Source organism: Copadichromis virginalis, linkage group LG11 (assembly GCF_057382275.1).
Source record: "Copadichromis virginalis isolate Kocher_CV1m ecotype Utaka linkage group LG11, C_Virginalis_male_GT1.1, whole genome shotgun sequence".
In the NCBI taxonomy this organism is placed as follows: Eukaryota; Metazoa; Chordata; class Actinopteri; order Cichliformes; family Cichlidae; genus Copadichromis; species Copadichromis virginalis.
Window position 1 is genome coordinate 30,448,840 of NC_140628.1, and position 20,944 is coordinate 30,469,783.

A 20,944-nucleotide genomic window follows, 5' to 3' on the forward strand; every position below is an offset into this window, starting at 1 on the left:
TTGAACAGAACGCTCCGTTTCTGGATCAAAGTGACTCATGTCAAAGACATCTCATGGTCTTGGTGTTGGTGTGCGCATGTTCTCTTAAGACCAAATGTGTGATCTGTGTCGCACACAGGTCAACTGCCCGACACGTGTTTTTCGTTCTCTTAGTGCTACACAACTAGCCTTCATTAATATTGCGCGGTGCTGTTGTAGTTCCAGGAGAAAGTTGAATCATTGTTTTTTCCTGCTCCTCCTTGAGTTGGCAGATCCTGTTAAAAGTCATCTGAAATGTGACGACAGTCATGTCGGAGGGATGTGAAGTCACAACATTGAGTTTGTTTATTTTCTTTTTCTTCGCGGTCTTTCTGTTGTTTGTTGTTATTTGGATGAGAGATTTCTTATGATAGAAGCTGTTGTCTTGCATCATTGAATATGTTGGTCATCAAGAGTATTTCATCTGGTGACTCATGCACCTCCTCATTCAGATTCTGTATATAGTTAAAATGAGGCGGACACATGTTTCATTGTGAGTCGATGTGTCATGAAGCACATGTCAAAGAGCTTACATGTCTGTGGGTTTTTCTCACTCTTTTTTTTTTTTTTTTTAAAGTATGACAGTATTCAGTACACAGTCATTACTATTTCTTTACTAGATGTTTCCCTGCGTATCTGCATCATCTCTAGACTTTCCTCTGTATGCAGGATTAAGTTCTAAGTGTTAGATGTGGTTTCACTGAGTGTAGCATGTTTGTTTATTAAAAAACATAAAAGTACCTTTTAATTCATCGTGCATCTTCTTTCTTTCTTTCTTTCTTTCTTTCTTTCTTTCTTTTTTAAATGAATAAATAATTGCTTGTGTCAAAAATGAAACTCCAAGCAAATAATGTAATATCTTCTAAGGAGTATATTGCTAAATCTAATCACCTTTTAGACTTTACTGAAGATAAACTAAAGGTCTGAAAATGCTAAAAGTTCCAGGATGTGTATCAACCTCACATCATCTTTTAATTTACCCCCCCTCAGGAGCCGTTGGGGCCCAGTCCCTGTTCTCCATGCCTCGGCGGCCTGGCTATGGCACCATGGGGAAGCCAATCAAGCTGCTGGCCAACTGCTTCCAGGTGGAGATCCCCAAGATGGATGTCTACCTCTACGAGGTGGACATCAAGCCTGACAAGTGCCCACGGCGAGTCAACAGGTAAGATTGATTCACTGGCTGCTTTCTGGAAAACCTCTCACATGCAATATTTACATTAGCTACATTTCTCGTTCTAATCCATCATGAAATATTGAGCAGCTTGAAGTGACCTAGCACTTGCCAGAGCGTACCTGAAGTTGTTGTACACAGAAGATATTGTTTGTGTTGTACAGGAGGGGCACGGGATGAAAGCAAAATCTAATGCTAGCTTTTTTAGCCTGGCTTATAGCTGCCAACTGCCGCTTCTGTCCAGTGGAGAGCTCACAGCACACAGTGTAAAGTTGTGCCTGTTACTTCTGTCGGCATGCACTTTTTACAAGAGACAGAACAACTGCAAATCCTTTGTGTTCATCTTGTGCAGGGAGGTGGTTGACTCTATGGTGCAGCACTTCAAGGTGACAATCTTTGGGGATCGCAGGCCAGTCTACGATGGAAAGAGGAGTTTGTACACAGCCAACCCACTGCCTGTGGCACCCACGGGGGTGAGCTGCAGAAAAGACACAGACACAAAGGAGACAAACGCTCCTTTTTCTTCAGTGCAAACTGAATGTACTCAGACACACAATCTCAGCTGCTCATTATCACCTTAAGTGAGAAACGATGCATCCCTGCGGTTGTTAAAGAACGTAGACGATGTTCAGAGCATCAATCTGTCTGCACTCCTTTTGTTTTGGCCCACAGGTGGACCTGGATGTCACTCTCCCAGGAGAGGGAGGGAAAGATCGGCCCTTCAAAGTTTCCATTAAGTTCGTGTCTCTCGTCAGCTGGCACATGCTCCACGAGGTGCTGACTGGCCGCAGCATGCCTGAACCCCTTGAGCTGGACAAGCCTATCAGCACCAACCCTGTACACGCAGTGGACGTAGTACTGCGAAACTTGCCCTCCATGAAGTGAGCTGCTTATTGCTGTCATGTTTTGTTTTTTGTTTTTTTCTTGAATGATTTCCTTATAATACCATGTAAGATAACTGGCAGATAAAGTTATGGAATGAACTTAAATTAGGAACGTTTTCATCCTTAATTTACTTTTACCTTCTGTACTTTCTTTAGCTTCATCTTCAGTCACCAAACACAGACATTGTAAAATCCAATCCCTGAGATACTCATAGCAAATACAATGTATTTATTTTGTCCTAGTAGCACTAATATCAGCACTCCGATCCCAGCGGAAATCAAACACGGCTGACACGGTCGCTCACAAGCACCTTACCACCTTTCATTCAGTATCGCTTCCCTAAGGCTCAGCAAAAGCACAGTTGAACACAATATTGCCAGAGCTGTAATGAAAACCTTTTTCAAAGCATTATTAAAAAGTGGTAATATCGACACCTTTCATTTAGCTGTGCTCACAGGTTCTGGCAGCCCGGTATTACATTGGCATTTTGACACATTGCAAATGTAGGATTTGCAAAGACGAATGAGACCTATATACAATACATAATGAGTCTTTTTGGACGGGTAATAGGAGGTTAATGGGTCCGGGCAATGTTACCACCCTCTCATCTCGCTGATGTACTTTCAGGCCATATTGAACAGCAGCTGAATGTGACTCCGCATAAATTCATATTAACCTACATTCTCAATTCAAGCTAATTTAACTTTTTCCTTCATCTTCAACACAGATTTCTTTTGCTCCTATTTGACCTTTTGTTTTTCAGGCATAGCCGTGAGATCATGGTATGCTAATCCATATGAGCCAAAAATTCAGGCTGCTCTAAATGCTCTGCTTTAGGACTCTTGATGATGTAATTGAGAGGGGATATCTTAATATTGCTATCTCAGGTACACAGCATTGGCCTCAGTCACTTACTTTTCTAATCTTCTGTTTGCAACTGTCAGCCAATCAGAAGAAAGCTGGCTTGATTAACAGGTGGCTTAAAGGGAGAATTGCTAAAACACCTCCTTACAGACACGGTCAGTCTGCATCAAGCTGCAGATTTATATACTGTTAGTCATATATAGAGCTACTCTACTAGAGCCCAGAAAAAAATTGTGGAGCTGGAAATGAGTATGATTGGGTTCCCTTTAATATCAAACTTATAATTCCCCGTTTTCTGCATCTAGGTACACTCCAGTGGGCCGATCCTTCTTCTCTGCTCCAGAAGGCTACGACCATCCTCTGGGAGGTGGGAGGGAAGTTTGGTTTGGTTTCCACCAATCTGTGCGCCCTGCCATGTGGAAGATGATGCTAAACATTGACGGTAAGAACAAAAACCCAGTGTTTTCCTTGCCATCATTTTTTTTTTTTTTTTTTTTTTTATTCTTGACTCAAAAACAAAAGAGTAAAGTCCATATTCCTCATATTACTAAATATTGAAAAATGCCCAACACCCACAGCCTCTTCTTTGTAATTCAGTTTTTGGTTGTTTACAGTCACAAATCAATTTTGCCGTTTCACTTTTGCAGCTGGGGAAGCTGGATTATAATATCAAGTCTCCATGTTACAGTTTTTATAGAGTTTTTGCACATGATCTTTCCACTTTTTATTTGAAGAAATGTAATGACTTTATTGGACAAAACTTTGACATGCTTCTTAATAGATGCATGTCAAACTTTATTTGTTTCAATAGCAATGATGGGGTCTGGCAGGCTCACTTCATGCTGTACTGAGGGCCTAATGTTTTCATGAATACCTTCTGTAGTCTAAAGAGAAACTTAGGCCACGTTCACACTGCAGGCGAAAGCGCATCAAATCCGACTTTTTGGACCCTATGCGACCCATATCCGATCATGGTATGACCGTGTGAACCGCACAAATCTGATATTTTAAAATCCCATCTGAGTCACTTTAGTATGTGGTACTGAATCCGATACATATCTGATGTTTCAGAAAGCGACTGCTGTTTGAATGGTCATGTCGCATTAAATCCATCTTTTACGTCACTGACACAAGACAGACGCCAATTATCAGCGCCGGAGAAGACATCGTGAATGTTTCCTGGCCATCCAGTGTAGATGTTAGTGAAACTGTTGGGAAGACAACATTGGAGAAACGTTAACATTTTATTTGTACTGTATGATCTGCAGATTCTGACAGAAATCTGCAACTATCCTTTGAAGCACCGCTCCTCTCTAAAACTGCAATAAGGATCATTATTAGGCCATATGTAAATAACAAAATAACTTTATAACTTAAAGCAAAATTGGGAAACGTAAAGTCAGGAACAAGTCTTTATATTAAGGGCCATCAGTCAAACAATATTTTTTGGTCTGGTCTAAACAGAGTGCGTTGTGTGTGACGCCTTCTTTTGCGCATGCGGGCCGCTTTGAGGGTTCACACTAGAGCGCGTTTGCTGTCACATTTTATTTGTAGTGTGAACGAGCAGACAAAAACATCGGATTTGAGCATTAAGACCTGCAGTGTGAACATAGCCTTAAAGATGAGCTTTTTGCTCTTGTGTTGTCACGCAACCAACCTAGAAACTGCTGTTTTATGTTCAGTCACCGGAAAACCGATTCGATTTGTTAGCGTCGAGTTAATTCTGTTGGCTAAATGTGGGTTGTTTGGAAATGAGTAGAACTGTTGAAAATCGAAATCAATAATTGGCTCTAGCTTGAGCTTCCTATCAGTAGAGAAACATAACACGAGACAATGCACTACAATTTCAATCTGTTGTTATTTGTGGAAAAATATGTGGCAGAGGGGATGGCAGAGAATGTGTCCTGCCATATGCACACCGCAGGAGGCTTGTGGAGATTGTGTCTGGCAGGGCTGCTGATAAGAGAGTGTGTGAGTGTGAGCGAGAGAGCGCCTAAGGAACACGGAGGAAAGTGGGTTCTTGGCTGGATGGGAACTGACTAGTTTGTTGCTGTGGAGACGGAGAGAAGCATGTATGTGTGTGCTTGTGCTGTTGTGCCTACATATATGAGACTAGTGGGTGTTTCTGGGGTCAGGAGGGTAGCTGTGTGGAGCGTTTCCTTGAGACAGCTTTTGTTTAGTTCTAAGTGCTTGAAGCCGCTGTCTCTTTTGGAGCATCTCTGCTGCTCTCTGATTTTTTTTGTCTTCTTTGGCCTCTTGTACAGAACACTTGGCCACCTGAAGTGTCTTGTCTGCTCTTCATCAGCAAACTAGAACTCCGACTCTTTGCAAACCATTCACATGCTGCATTGTATATTTGTAAAGCAAAGTAGTAAGCCTGCCTTAAATAGCCAAGCACGAAGGAAACTAACACTACCTCCCACAGTCTGCATTTTGTGCGTGTAAGTACTCTCAACAGCTACTTCATTAAGTACACCTATTCAATTGGTCTTTAATGTTAAAAATCTAATTGGCCAAATACATGTCAGCAACTACTTTAGTCGTGGTCAGAACGACCTGCTGCGGTTCAAAATGAGCATTAGAATAAGAAACAAATGTTATTTAAGTAACTTTGAGTGTAGTCTGACATCAATGGAGCATTTACAAACTGCTTCAAATCAAATGACTCAAATAGCTACTCTGTATGCAGAAGAGCACCTGTGAAGACACAACACATAGAATCTTAAAGTAGATGAGCTACAGCAGCAGAATTTTGACCCTACCCCATGAATGGAGGTAGGGTCAGAATTTGGTGAAAACAACATGAAGGAATGGATCTGTCCTGCCATAAATCCTTGGTTCAGGCTGCTGCAGGTGATGTAATCGTGTGGGGGATATTTTCTTGGACTACAGGAGTATTGATGCTGACCATGTCAATCACCACAGTATACTTCTGATGGCTGCTTCCAGCAGAATAGCATGCCATCTCACAAATCTCAGATCATCTCAAATTGGTCTCTTGAACATGACGATGAGTTCACGTATATCTCAATCCAATAGAGCAGTAGGAGATTCGCATCATGGATGTGGAACCAACGACTCGGCAGCAACTGTTTGATGCCATCATGTAAAAATGGACCACAATCACTGATGAATGTTTCCAGCACCTTGTTGAATCAGTGCTGTGAAGAATTAAGTCAGTTCTGAGGCAAAAAGAGGGTCCAACCCGATACAAGCAAAGTGTATTTAATGAAGTAGCCAGTGAGTGTAAATGAAATTATTTTAATTGCAGAGCAGTGAAATCTTTTTAAAAGTTTTCTTTTACTTCGGTGACTCAGACACTTCTGCGCATAGATAATGAAAACAGAATGCGTGGGAAGGTAAGCTAAGCGTCATAGATGTGCGTTTTTAGTGTTTTCAGAGACGATGTTGATGACAACGCATCACTAGATTACTTCTCAAGATTCTCATCCTCACCGCCGCACTTCTCCATCTCCCCGTGTCCATTTTTGGGTTTCCTTTGATCTGGCTTTTAGTTTTGTCATACCTGTTCTTTTTTTGTTTCCCCCTCTCTCTCATCTCACAGCTACTTTTATGTGCTTATACACAAGGTGCTAATGCAAGGTAGCCTCCACATCCCCTTCTGCATGAATCATGCTTCCTGCGCTGTGTGGTTACCATGCACATTTTGAATGAACATCAGGAATACACTTTGTTCCTTTTGGAGTCTTTGCTGTTATAGCTCAGCTGGTCTTTATATGGTGATTTTGGTCCTTTACTGTCAGGTTTTGACTTAAGCGTTTATTTATTTTTTATTCTTATCTCTACTTGAAAACAATTTCTTTGGGAAGTGCCGCGAGTGTCCCATTGGCACATACCTCCACTGCCTGCTAACCGTGCACTGAAACGGCAGAAGTGTCACCACCTGTTCTACTCACGAAATTTGGTTTCCTGTGACTTCTTTCTCTTCATCAAATTGAAAGTGAATTTGAACGCTGGTGTCATTTTGTCACCTTAGAGGAAATTCGGTGCAGATGACGAGCTTTTCTTGACGTCATGAAACTTTCGAAATCGCTGTAAAAATGGTGGCTGTACTGGATGTTTTCCATGGGTGCACCAGAAGACGAACTTGAAAAAGGAAATTGGCAAAGAAAAAGAAAGTAATGCTAAATGTTCTTTCTGTTGATTGGACAGCCTTTTATTTTTTCTGATGTTGATTCCTGTCCAGTAATAAACAAAACATGATTCTTGACTGGATATAACTTTTTTCTCTTTCTCTCTCTTTCAGTTAGATATTGTTTGCAGTGCGTCATATTCATTTTTTTTTTTTTTTTTTTTTTTTGTTCCTAAATGACACTAGTTGTTTTGTTTTTTTTGCCTTTGCAGTGTCTGCCACAGCCTTCTACAAAGCCCAGCCAGTGATCCAGTTCATGTGTGAAGTGCTGGATATTCACAACATCGACGAGCAGCCTCGGCCTCTCACAGACTCGCACAGGGTCAAATTCACCAAAGAAATCAAAGGTGACGAGTTGAGTTCAAATCGGATTAAACTGGGACTCCACGAATCACAGCTCTTCATACAAAAGCAAATACTTAATGGTAACACTTTGTATTATTCACCAGGTTTAAAGGTGGAGGTGACGCACTGTGGAACCATGCGGAGGAAGTACCGCGTCTGCAACGTGACCCGTCGACCTGCCAGCCATCAAACGTGAGTCAGCCTCTGGGGCGGGCAAGGGAATAGGAGCCACTGCGAACAGTGTGCGAGTGAGATGAAGGCAGGGGAAACCAGAGGATGTGTTCACCGAATCACTACCAAAGAAACCAGATAATGGCTGACTCATCCGACAACCATGCGCTCGATGTTAGTCATCCCTTCGTGAGGCAGCTGTGTGGCTGCAGTGTCGGGACTGAACTGCTCTCTGTGCCATGACTACAGTTTGATTATTTTTTTTAAAAGGGAAATTATCTCTGTGATTTGTCAGAGTGATTTGTCAGTTTAAGCCCGACAAAAACACATGTGGATCTAAGCTTGGTAGTTATTGCTTACTTCCCTAAGCCATTTCTTTCATCCTGAAACTGACAATAAACCAAATATCTATTTAAAAACAAATAAAAAAAATATGTTAAGACTTTTAGCAGTTGAATAGCTTTGCATTTGCAGAGGTATGACCTTCTGTCTGTCACTTGCACATTAAGCAAATTAATAGCGAAATAATGCGCGGGGCGCTTGACATAGCTCACATCAATTAACATTTGCATTGCTCTTGACAAAAACTCTCCTCTCTGCAGGTTCCCTCTGCAGCTGGAGAATGGGCAGACTGTAGAGCGTACTGTAGCCCAGTACTTCAGGGAGAAGTACAACCTGCAGCTCAAATATCCACATTTACCCTGTCTACAGGTGGGCCAGGAGCAAAAGCACACCTACCTGCCCCTAGAGGTGAGAGAAAAGAAGCTGCATTTCCACTCAGTTATGGGGGGGTCCGACAGTAACTATTAAATCAAGCATGATGGTCTGGTGGGCAGCTCCCAGAGCAGCTGAAGGAAAAAGCTCCGGTTTGCCCGGGGGGGAAGAAAAAAGGAAAGCCTCTTATTTGCTTTTGTTTCCTTGCAGGTGTGTAATATTGTAGCTGGTCAACGGTGCATCAAGAAGCTGACAGATAATCAGACCTCCACTATGATCAAAGCCACAGCTCGCTCTGCACCTGACAGACAGGAGGAGATCAGCAGGCTGGTGAGTTCTGGAAATGCCCTCTGAATACGGCTCTCCTGTCTTCTACATGCACACGGTTTGAATATAGGAAATTACAATAAAGGGCTGTGTTTTAAGAATTGTCTGTTCAGTAGAGAAGAGGGGTGTCAAACATAAGGCCCACGGGCCAGAATTGGCCCGGCAAAGGCTCCAATCTGGCCCACTGGACAACCTTGGAAAAATGTGAAGGAAGTTCTAGATTTTGAATTTTTAGTTTTATTCTTACAGTTTATCCCCTCTCCCCCCCCCCCCCCCCCCCCCCCCCAACACACACTACATTATTATTAAATAATAATATTAATATATTTTAGTGATATAATTTAACACATTTTGTATCGGTTTATCAGGCAACGGTAGCTTGAAATTTCATTCAGTAGCATATTATTAGTAATACTGCTGCATGTATTGCTGATGTATTTATGTTTACTGCTGTTAAAATTAAACCAGCAGAGCATTTCATCCCTCTGTAGTGCTTCAAGAATGCATTCCCAGTGGTTGAGTTTAGAGTAGAGGTCAAAAGTAAGAGCCTCTTTTGGGGGTCAGGGGTGACTGGGTGCATTGTTAGGCTTGTTGATACTTGGTTGCTGTACCGTTCACTTTTTGTGTTAAATTACGGGTCTTATAAGCTCCTCGACTACATTCTCATTTTATATTGTGAGCAGAGGCAGGTCTACACGTTTCTATATCACATCTGGTCACTGCAGGCTCAACAAAATGTTGTAATCTTAATAGCTTTAATGTGGAGCTACTATAGTGTCTGCGGCATGCTGTTTAGAGAGAGGATGACAAACTATGTAGTGACTCCCTCTGGCCACGGTCAGATCAGCAGCACACATGTAATACCTGCCCTCACCTTATTAAACCCTGTCTTGCTATCTGTTGACTGTGGAGCAAAATGGCCACGTTTGCCCACAGGAAATTATTGTCGATGTCACTGCGCCGGCATTTTCATTATACGCAACATTTCTCGTAACTGAAAGAACACGGTGGTTGGAATAACAGATTGAATGTTGCAGGAGCACAAAACAAGCAGATAATCTGTGTTTGTCAGAACTACATAATGGATCCTGTAATACTTTTGGTTATTGTGGTCATGGGTCCTGTTCTGGACAGAAGTGCTGACATTTGACATTTTGTGGCATGTCAGTAATTTTCATTTAGTCTTTTTTTCCTTTTGCATCAGCGTCATATGAGCACTTTAAGACTAACTTTGTTACGGCTCTACCTCACAACCAGCTCTTCGAGGTTGGTTGTGGATAGCCTAGTGTGTTTAACACTTGTTTTTATATTAACACATTGAGTATAAGGTTTAAACACTGAGCTTTAAAGGCAATCAGATTTTGTTACTTCACACAGATCTGTGTATCCCCTTTGTTTTCAGTCATCTTTAGGCAGAGTGGTGGTGATGTGTTAATCATTTAAAGGCGAGAGAAAAATATGTCATTTTAATTGCAGATTTTTCAAAGGTTACTTTTAATTTGCAAAACCCCCCATAAGTGTGCGAGCAGCAGCAGAAACTTTGGGAGAATGATTGTCTCTATAGCACACCCTCACAGCACTGCGGTGGCTTTTAGTCATGCTGTCAAAAGTTACCTTAGCCTGACCCTGCCTAATTTTACTACTCTTTGCTTCCAGGTGCGCAGTGCCAACTATGAGGCAGACCCTTTTGTGCAGGAGTTCCAGTTCAAAGTGCGTGACGAGATGGCCCACGTGACGGGGCGAGTGCTACCCGCCCCCATGCTGCAGTACGGCGGCAGGGTGAGCACAGAGCACTTTATGGTACCCTTCCTTTAAATCACGCCCATTCTCTCTGTTTGTCTGACACGCTCTCCCCTTCTGCAGCCTTTACTCCACTTTCTCTATGGGGGAATTAACCCACTGGCTTCTGTGTGTGCTCCATGATGTCACCGTTTTTGGTCTTTGTGGTTCAGTCTCAGTAGTGCAGCCTTTTATTTCAATTTTTAGAAACGTTTAATAAGTTCACGATGTTGAGGCGGTCAATTGGACATTTTAACTTTTTAATCATTTGCAACAAAGATTATTTTGAATCCAAAAGATCACCCAATTCATGATTGGATCGCTCCTCAAGTACATTGGATACGGAGCAAACAACATTGCTAATGCTAAAGTGTAGAAGCGGCTTATTGAGCTTGAACCTCAATGTTGATTAACATCTTTCTGTTTATCTTGGAGGAAAGCACCAACTGTAATGTAATAATGAAACCTTTGACACAGAAATACACACTTTACTAAATGTTATGCACACAGTAAATTACATCTTAAATGCTACAGTCTGCAGCACACAGTGCAAATGGCTTTGCAGTAAGATTTCAAGTTAAGATTTTAAAAGTTACATTTTACAAAAAAGCTTGTTTTTATGTAGTCTGTGTTTGTCAAAATGTGAATTTATGTACAAGTTTGGTGTGGGTCATGGGTGCGTTTGGACTGTGTGGATTTTCCGAAACTGCGTTTACCTGTATGTGGTTGTTGAGTCTGTATGAGGAGCGTGAATGTGAGTGTTTTTCTGCATAATCGCAAATACATCGCCTGAGATTGTAGTGTTGTTTCAGAACCGCACTGTAGCCACGCCCAGCCATGGCGTGTGGGACATGAGGGGAAAGCAGTTCCACACCGGGGTAGAGATCAAGATGTGGGCCATTGCCTGCTTCGCCACACAGAGGCAGTGTCGAGAAGAAATCCTCAAGTGAGATCCTGTGCTAATATTTTTTTTTTCTCATCCCAGTGGTCTCCTTTGTAGGTTCTTTTGTCTCACTGTGAATATGGTGGTGACGCTCAATCACATCACCGTGCAGTATATTTATAATATGTCATCATAAACATTTCTAAATCATGTCTTTTTTTGCCTTTCTCATTAAAATACTTAAGTTTGTTTTGAAAAATGGTTTAAATCTTCCAAAATTAACTAAAACATACACCCTAATTTCTGATTCTGTTGGTGTGTGTGTGTGTGTGTGTATATGTATGTGTGTGTGTGTGTGTATATATATATATATGTATATGTGTGTATGAGCTAGCAAAAGTTAAAAGAACGGCAGCACCTTTTAACACACAAACTGACAAAACAGTGCCCCCTGGTGGTGAAAGAAAATTCAGTTAAAATTTTAAGAGGGTGGTTACAAAAAGTACCTTTGAGCTGCTTTGATGTTAGAAATGAGCCAATTTGTTTACGGGTGCCTTCCCAAACTGCAGAGCACAATAAATTCATAATTTCTGGTTCAAATAAAACCCAACTAGAAGAATCAGATCATCTGAGCAGAACGCGGATGGCCATGTTGTTTGTAGCAGAGGCCTTATGTTTCCTTTTGATGTCTTTGTTTTTACTAGTGGAACAGTGCATGTTCTGTTAGACAGAAGCAGTGTTTAACTCTCAACACTAAAATCCCATTCCTGTTATTATCTAAAAGCATTTTAACACCTACTTGAGAAATTACAGTGCTTGTGGAAACATTCCAGCTGGAGTTTCAAGTACTCAGATTTGTTCAGGCTTTCAAAATGCAGTTTTGAGACACGAATTTAGGATGAACAACAACATAAATAGACATTAGTTTGATTTTGGGCATTAAGACATAATGACTAAGCTAACTGCCTTCAATACAATATTCATGTTTTGCAGAGAAAACTTGGCACTGTTATTTTCTTTTTCCCCCTGAGCTCATCTTCAGATGCTACATTCTTGGAGCTCTACAAAAACAGTTGTCTTCATTGTTTACTCTTTGCTTGCTTCCGTTCTTCATGTCAGGGGTTTCACAGACCAGCTGCGTAAAATCTCAAAGGATGCTGGGATGCCCATCCAAGGCCAGCCGTGTTTCTGTAAATACGCCCAGGGAGCAGACAGCGTGGAGCCCATGTTCAGACACCTGAAGAACACCTATGCCGGACTGCAGCTCATAATCGTCATCCTGCCGGGAAAAACTCCTGTCTACGGTTAGAAAACTGCTTAAAATGAGGCATTATATTTGAGTCGAGAGCAGTGTTGGGTACCGACAAACAAAGTCATTTGTTACAGGTTTTGCCTACTTATAAAAAGATTACTTTTGCATTCCCCAAAATAAACACTGCAATTAAATTCCTTGCAGATGTTAGCTTTATAGATCAGGGCACGTGTTGCCTACTGCCCAGCTACCTTTTGATTGTGTTGCTTTTATCTCATTTCATAGTGAGGTAGCGTTAGTCTCATCTCCTCTGCTACTTTTCCAGTAACAAGATCTTTCACTTCCTGAAATTGACAGCTTAACCGAAGTAGAGGCTGGCCATTGCCGTGTCTTTATCTCCAGCATCACTCTTGCTATCAGAGAGCTGTGTATCCATCGTTTGTGTGCTGTGCTTGGCAGGCACCTATTATCAACCGAAGTTTATAGAGTTTGCATCTCACTGTGATGTTTTTTCCTTTTCCCCTAAAAATTCAAAGTAATGCAAATAATTCTGGGAAGTGAAGGCTGTTCTCTCTAATCTTATTTGCTGTGGTACACGTGCACACTGATGCAACCGTACGATTTGATACTAGTAGGCATAAAAATGTCAGTGTGTTGCTTTGGAATTTTTTTCTTTTTAATGGCAACAAAAGAAACAAGATAACATTTTAACAGTAAACTACGATCTGAACCCACACTTGTTGGTCTTAATATTAGTAATACTGTGACTGGATGTGGGAGTTATGAGCCCTCTTCTTTGTCTATCAATTTTTCAGTTGTAATACAGATTTGAAATCTTTGCGTGGGGTGTGTGCGTGCGTCTGCCTCTGACTTCCTGTTTTTTGCATCACTCACAGCGGAGGTGAAGCGTGTGGGAGACACTCTGTTGGGCATGGCGACTCAGTGTGTTCAGGTTAAGAACGTGGTGAAGACGTCACCACAGACTCTGTCCAACCTCTGCCTCAAGATCAATGTGAAGCTGGGAGGGATCAACAACATCCTGGTACCTCACCAACGGTGAGCTGTGGTCTCCCTCTTATTATATGGCAGTGTTATAATGCTATATTAAGACGTCTTATTAAATAAAGTCTCACGTTAAGGGTTAGGGTGACATGACACTTGGTGTATTGTTATTTAACTACCTCAGTGTTTTTGATCCTTTTTTCTGTCTCTCGATCCACAGACCATCAGTGTTTCAACAGCCAGTTATCTTCTTGGGAGCAGATGTTACACATCCACCAGCCGGAGATGGGAAGAAGCCTTCTATTGCAGCAGTTAGTTTCTTTATGTCCCCCTACTCCAGCAGTTAAATATATAAATTGTAGTTTTTGTTTTGATAATATTCCTCTTCTCTGATGGGTGTTACAACCCCAGCTCTCACTAGGGGGCGACGTGAAAGTAGTAGTAGAAGATGTAATGGATGAAGGCAAGAGTGATAATCTTTCAGAAAGTCAAATAAAGTCTTCACAGACAATAAATCCAAACACTTAAGAGTTATTTTGGGCTTCGATCCCACTCTGTGCAGAATAAATATTTAACAGAAGACTTGCTGTAGCCCTAAACCCAAATGTTAATAAGCAGACACATTCTCTAAGTGTGAGTGATGTTGGGGGTGAAATCCTATTGGGAGAGAAAACTAAACATACAATAGTAAACACCGCTGAGTGCAAACAGAAAAGTAATAAAGACATGAATCAAGTTACAGATTTAGCAAATGAATGGTCACACTTTTGTAGAAACTCAGAGACGCATAAGAAGACGTTAAATTTCAGACACCCTGACTTACAGCTCAACTGATCTTTTGAGCCGTGCAAAACAATAGTTTGTGCAATTGGAGAAGTGACAAGTCAAGCACAGGTATAGTGAGGGGACAGGACTGGGGAGGCGGCAGAAAGGGCTAGTGGAAGCACTGACCCTGGATCAGGGCTGAAACGTACTGATCTGCATGCAGAAAAACATTCAGTGGGTTAGTAACGCAAAGAGAGGAGGAAATGCTGACACTTCTATGAATAATGTGTCACTTTCCCTTCCACATAAAATCCATTCCCCTTTAATAATGGCTCCTCTGCTCCAAACTCTTTGTCAGGTGGTAGGTAGTATGGACGCCCACCCCAGCAGGTACTGTGCCACCGTACGAGTCCAGAGGCCCAGGCAGGAGGTCATCCAGGACCTGGCCTCTATGGTGCGGGAACTGCTGATCCAGTTCTACAAGTCAACCCGCTACAAGCCCACACGGATCATTTTCTACAGGGATGGAGTTTCAGAAGGCCAGTTCAGACAGGTATAGTCCCACTTTTTTTTTTTCTTCTTTTTTTTTTTAAATCTTAAACTCAGGGTTTTACTAAAGATGTGAAAAAAAGACTAAACCAGGTAGAATTCTGCAGTATGTCATTTTATTGTTCAAGACGTTAATTGGCTTCTTACTGAATTTGGGTACGTTATAATCTTTGTAGCTGAGGCATACTGGTAAAGAACATGTTTGTGTATTCCATAAATACTTTTAATCACAAATGAGTAAAGTCGGTAACAGTATTCCCAAATTTCTTAGTTGTATAACTTTTTTTTGAAGTTGGGTCATATGGCAGCACACACAACCAAAAATGATATTTTCATATTATTGTAATTGTCCTCTTCTTCAGGTGCTGTATTATGAGCTGCTGGCCATTCGTGAGGCCTGTATCAGCCTGGAGAAGGAGTACCAGCCAGGCATCACCTACATTGTTGTGCAAAAACGCCACCATACACGCCTCTTCTGTGCCGACCGCAACGAGAGAGTGAGTCCTCACCGCACACCAGCTCATGCTGTTGCTCTTTTAGTATGACGTTTCCGCTTAAAGTCAACATGGTGTGTTCATGTGTTCATCTGTATTTTTTTTATGTTCTATGTTGGAACATTAACTACTGAAAATGGGCCTCTTTAATTACCTTTTTGTTGTCATTTCGGCTGTTCACCCTGCTGACTGCTGTAATTACATTCGATTAAAGCATTAGGGCCCAGTGCAAACCAAGAGCTCTGGAGTGGCACTCAAGGCCCAGAGAGTGAGACCCAGCCAGTAACAACCTTATTTTCAGCGCTCGCACTCTTCTTACAGAGCATTAGGCTCCCTGGGGCATTAGGCTTTTAATTGGTTGTTTCGAAAGCACTTGGCGAACCTTTGCCTGGGTCTCTCCATCAGCTAGTTCTTCTTTTCAATCATCAGAAATTTTAGTTCCCGACATCATTTAGTGCATTAAAAGCCCTGCTATATCTGCTTTTTTTTTTTTTTTTTTTTTTTTAAATGGCGAAAAAGGGGGAAAACAAGTTGAAAGTCAAAAAGCATTAGTATTGAGGGTAACTGAAATTAATTTTGCTTTTCAAGGTTGGACGTAGTGGAAACATTCCCGCTGGTACTACTGTGGATACGGACATCACGCATCCCTACGAGTTCGATTTTTACCTCTGCAGTCACGCTGGAATACAGGTCAGTCCAACCTCTTCTCCATCTCATATGTTGCTGTTTGTCTACAGTATTTCATCTCCTTCTCCTTCAAAAAAACATAAACGTCTGCACTTTTGTAGATAAGTAATAAATAGGATTCAGGAATAAACCAAACACAAGCGGTTTTAAAGTTTATGATGCAATTTCAACAAACTAACATGAAGCTTATAGCTGTGCGGTTTGTGCAGTGGAAGCTCCTCAGCATAGCAAAGCACATGGGTGGACAAAGAGTACACAGTTAAAGCAAATAAAACTTTCCTTCTCAAACGTTTTGACTATATTTGAGCTATTTAGTTTAGGGGTTTGCTAATCCAGTACCTCAGTAGCTTATCAGCCCCCCTTGCATGGCAAATCGTGCAATTATTTAACCTAAAGTATCATGTAAAAGAGCAGCAGCTGAAGCTTTGTCCAGGAAAATGTGTTATTAACAGCTTTGGTACCTAAAATTTGCTGTCTGTATATTTAAGATGGCGTGGAACCATCCCATATGTCCCTTATTTCAAAACGTGAAGATTAGACTACAGATCTGTAGACGCAGAAGCTGCTTGAGTTAGCTGATTTATACTTGCAGCATTAATGTTTTATGTATCTATTTTTTTAAACACATATCTCATATAGCTAAGCACAGTTAGGTGATGTTCCTGAGTTTTCTGGGCTGTATTTCCTGTCAGCTGTGTCCCAGTTCCGTATTGAATCTTACTTAATGCTTACCTCCCTCTCAGGGCACCAGTCGGCCCTCCCACTACCATGTACTGTGGGACGACAACTGTTTTACCGCTGACGAGTTCCAGCTGCTCACCTACCAGTTGTGCCACACCTATGTGCGCTGTACCCGCTCAGTCTCCATCCCTGCGCCAGCCTACTATGCCCACCTGGTGGCCTTTCGTGCCCGCTATCATTTGGTTGACAAAGAACATGACAGGTAAGGAGAGCGTTCTCCCCATTTAAACTTGCTCTGTGAAGCTGCTAGAGTTCACATGTGCTGGATGAATTGCCCTTTTTTTGTCACTCATCTTAACGGGTCCTTTCTTGTTCTTTCTGAAGCGCTGAGGGCAGCCATGTGTCTGGTCAGAGTAACGGTCGGGACCCCCAGGCGCTGGCCAAAGCTGTTCAGATCCACCACGACACCCTGAGGACCATGTACTTCGCCTGAGCTACACCAACTCTCCCCAACCATTGCCACTCTTAACACACACACGCACACAACCATGCACACCTGGCATGCCAGTCAAGGGATCCTCATAGGTGCAAGTCCCAGCCCCCCCCCCCAACATGCCTAATCAAAAACGGACCTGACACTGTGCAGAGGAAAGCAGGGAGGAGGGAGGGGAAGAGGCACCCCCACACTGGACTGAGGATGCAAAAGCTGCTTTAAAAAAAAACAAACAAGAGAGAATCTCAGCACTATTATGCAATATTAAACCAGCCAACTAGTTTATTTTCACCCTTATTAGGCCCCCTCTCCCCTCCGGTTTTCACTACCCCGCCTATGTGTTCGTCCCCTGTTTTGTCTCCTTTACTTGTGGCCTAGTTTGTGGCTGTTCTTTTCCTTTTCTTTGGCATAGTCTTTGATAAATCTGCTTCTTTGCCTTCTTCAGTACCTCAAGTCAGTTTGAGCAGCAGCACTTTTACATTCTGTCAGTTTTTGTGTAATTTGTCTTTGATTTTTCTCCTATTTCTTTTTCTTAAGTTTAGGGGCAGAGAGAAAAAAAAGGACTTGAAGCATCAATTCATTGACCAGAGGTCCTCCCAGTTTGGTCTTTTATTTTTCCTCTTGTTTCCTTTCTTGTTCTGTCACTTTTCACTAGTGTGTGGGCACGACACCACCAGTTGCTTGTACAGAGCTACATGTTCTTTTGAGCACACTGCCACCTATTGGCAAAGAGGGATATTGCCCCTTAAAAGTCACAAAGAGGAGCCGTTTTGGTGGTCTCAGATCAGTTTCGGATTTATTCCTGAAGGTTAGCTGTCACATTTAAACGGAGGGCAGTTTATATTATATATCAATTTGCTGAGTTGCAGCCATCCATGGATTGTATTTAAAGTATTATTGACACGTTTATTTGAGTCTGGTTGCTATATTTCTTCTACATTATGTGAAACATTTTAAGAATCTAATTCTTAAAGAAAAGAGAAGATTTAATCGTGTTAGCTTTTATTTTTAAATCGCCCTGCATTCATTTCTCTCAGTGCTTTATCTTGCCTTTCCCCCCTTGTACCTAAGACGGTGGCTAAATACAGATGATGTCGATGGTTTCCTCTTGTGCAATAATCAGTCGAACGAAGGGAAGAGGATTTTTAGGGGACTTAGGTGACTCAAAAGTACAGTTTTCACATTTCATATGAAAGCGAGTGTCCTTGAAAGGAGAGAAGTTTGCCACTTGCAAGGCACTTTCATGTGTCGCTCCTCTGTGAGCTGAATGACCTGCATGTTGTATGAGTTTGCTCTCGCTGTTGGGCAAAAAGAAAGGAGGAAAAAAAAAAAAAAGGTGCAGTTTTGGTGATTTTTCGTGTTTTTACTTGAACTAAAGGACTTTGTGCGTCTCCGTGGTTTGAGAATACTTTCGGATCAGTGGGCATGATTTTAGAATTCCTGATCGTCAGCTTGCTAATGAGATTGATTTTTCTTAATTCCTAAGAATTACAAAGCTTTTCACTTGACAGCAGCAAAGTGGAGTATAAAGGCCATAAAGAGGTAGTATTCAAGTGCCTGTTGGAAGTTAAGTGTGTAATCGTCAGAAGCTGTATGAGTTGTTTCAGTGGGGTACAATGATCAAAGAGCGTACACCAACCAGACAGCGTGAAGCAAGAAAGTTTCACCCGATGCCTCTTATTCTTCTCAATAACCGTCTACTGACTTTTCTATACATCTCATTCAAATTAACCTAAGATCAATATATTTATTGTATTTGCCTGTACGGCAGTGTTAGCTGTTGGCTTTGCTTTGGAGCAGCATTCAAGCAAAGTAGGCCAAGTTGTCTTTTTGCCTAATATTCACCAGACATGGATCCAGCTGCTACAGTGTGTTTGTAGGCGATTGGGCTGGCTTCGTGGGCACAGAGTTGGCCTTCTCCCAAACTGTTTTTCTTTTTGTTTTAGATTGATTAGAACCCTAAATCTGAGTTCGGGTTTAATTCCTGCCCACGCGACCGGCCCAAAGTTGGGACTGGCTTCAGAACAAAGCCGAGGAGTCAAGTGGACGACCTTTAGTGTGAAGCGTGTATCTGGGTAACGGGTCACCACGTAGCTGCTCTAATGCTGATGACCTGAAGTTTGCTCGGGACGTGTTTTTAAAAGTTATCTGCACTAACAGAAGCATGTGTTTCAGGAGTGAACACAGGCGCGGTGCTACTCTGAATTAGAATTTGAAGCTGAACCTCAATGCGAGACTTTAAACGAGCAGGCGGGATATGTAGGCGAGGGGGGGGAAAAAAAACTGTAAACCTCACTCACTGAAGGACGAGAAGGCTCCACTGCTGCGGTTGTTGAGGGGAGTTATAGATTTATGATTTTATTCGGGATAGATCTACTCGGAGAACTTGTAAGCGGTACAACGGCAGACGTGTGGTCCTGCCTCTGCTGTTGCATTCGACTGCCTTTCACAGGCTAGCCTTTCAGTGTGGAAGCCAGTGGGTTTGAGCCTTCATGATTTCACTAGTATCTGAAAGCCTTTTTAAAAAGCCAGATCGAAAGTATATTTGTAGATTTTAAATTATGTAATGCACACCACTTATTTTTGCTAACAGAAAAAAATGTAGTCTAATTATTAATCTTAGTAATAAATGTATCATGACAAGTAATGGTTTAAAAAAAAAAAAGAAAGTATAACAAAGTTTTATTATCGCAATAGACTGTTGACTTGTTCTTGTGTCACTGTATAACGTATAGTGTATGTGTGAACAGTGCTGGGGTTGTTGAAACTAGTTATGTGTGTTTGGACTGTCATACTGTTATTGATAGGGATGTGGACTCTAACCGCCTCTTGCTTTGATGTTTGGAAAAAAAAAACTTGCAAGATGTTGAATGCTTCTTTTTTTTTTCCTTCTTCTTTTGTAGATGATCAAACAAAGTTTTTCATAGAGAGGACAAAGTGTTAACATGCTATATCCCGAATGCCTTTGTTATCGCAGTTTTTCACAATTGCTAAGACTCTTTTCTTAAAAGGATCCCCTGTTTTCTCATATTGTGACTGAACAACATTCACAAAACCTCTGACTCCTCTGGAAGTATCAAACAATAACCTCAAACTGTAAACCAAACAATGTTTGTAGATCATAGACTCAGTCAAACAATGCTGAGCATTCATTACGCTACATCCAAAAATCCAGCGTTCTGGCTGTGTAGCTCCAGGAAAAAATTCCAATAAATGCATATAAAAAGCATAACTCGAATAGAGTTTAAATACTACCCACTGTAAGTACAAGCAGTACAGGATTACACAGTGTCTGTGGATAAATTAGGTCAAAAGGCTAAGAAACAAGCACATAACAGTACAGCGTGAGTGTAACTGAAAGTGAACATGTGATCTGTTCAGCTGTGTCGCGCCAGAGTGAAAAAGAGATTTTTGCAACTCAACCTGTTGCATGTGTATTTCTGGGAGTTCCTTTTTTCGAGACGTAAAACATTGGAGGAGAAATCTTAGTGCGCTGATATTTAACGCAGAAAAAACGGGTCACCTGCTTAACCAGGTGAGCTATGCTGGTGCCCCAGATCCTGCTTATTTAAAGCTGAAACTCCAAATTGACGTCTAACACGGTGCGTTCGAGTGACTAAACGGGTGCAAAACATGGACCGTTTGGTTCAGAGAACGGGATTTAATGTCTTAGCAATTCAGAAAAGCTGTGAGAAATTACAAACCTATTGT

General features: G+C 41.7%; 1 protein-coding gene across 2 annotated transcripts in view; it reads left to right on the forward strand.

The window, feature by feature from the left end:
• ago3a (argonaute RISC catalytic component 3a) overlaps positions 1-17,792 on the forward strand; it is a 32,491-nt gene extending 14,699 nt beyond the window's left edge. The window contains exons 2-19 of one of the 2 annotated variants that reach the window (XM_085471936.1): positions 1,009-1,180; positions 1,542-1,662; positions 1,862-2,070; positions 3,244-3,380; positions 7,304-7,438; positions 7,541-7,628; positions 8,210-8,357; positions 8,532-8,651; positions 10,305-10,448; positions 11,240-11,373; positions 12,430-12,614; positions 13,459-13,618; positions 13,785-13,875; positions 14,688-14,882; positions 15,241-15,375; positions 15,961-16,062; positions 16,803-17,002; positions 17,125-17,792. In XM_085471936.1, coding sequence (XP_085328062.1) covers positions 1,009-1,180; positions 1,542-1,662; positions 1,862-2,070; positions 3,244-3,380; positions 7,304-7,438; positions 7,541-7,628; positions 8,210-8,357; positions 8,532-8,651; positions 10,305-10,448; positions 11,240-11,373; positions 12,430-12,614; positions 13,459-13,618; positions 13,785-13,875; positions 14,688-14,882; positions 15,241-15,375; positions 15,961-16,062; positions 16,803-17,002; positions 17,125-17,233 — 2,585 coding nt within the window. In that variant the 3' untranslated portion in view covers positions 17,234-17,792. The remainder of the gene's footprint in view (positions 1-1,008; positions 1,181-1,541; positions 1,663-1,861; positions 2,071-3,243; positions 3,381-7,303; positions 7,439-7,540; positions 7,629-8,209; positions 8,358-8,531; positions 8,652-10,304; positions 10,449-11,239; positions 11,374-12,429; positions 12,615-13,458; positions 13,619-13,784; positions 13,876-14,687; positions 14,883-15,240; positions 15,376-15,960; positions 16,063-16,802; positions 17,003-17,124) is intronic. The other variant, XM_085471937.1, reaches the window with a different exon arrangement.
• The last annotated feature ends 3,152 nt before the right edge of the window (positions 17,793-20,944 follow it).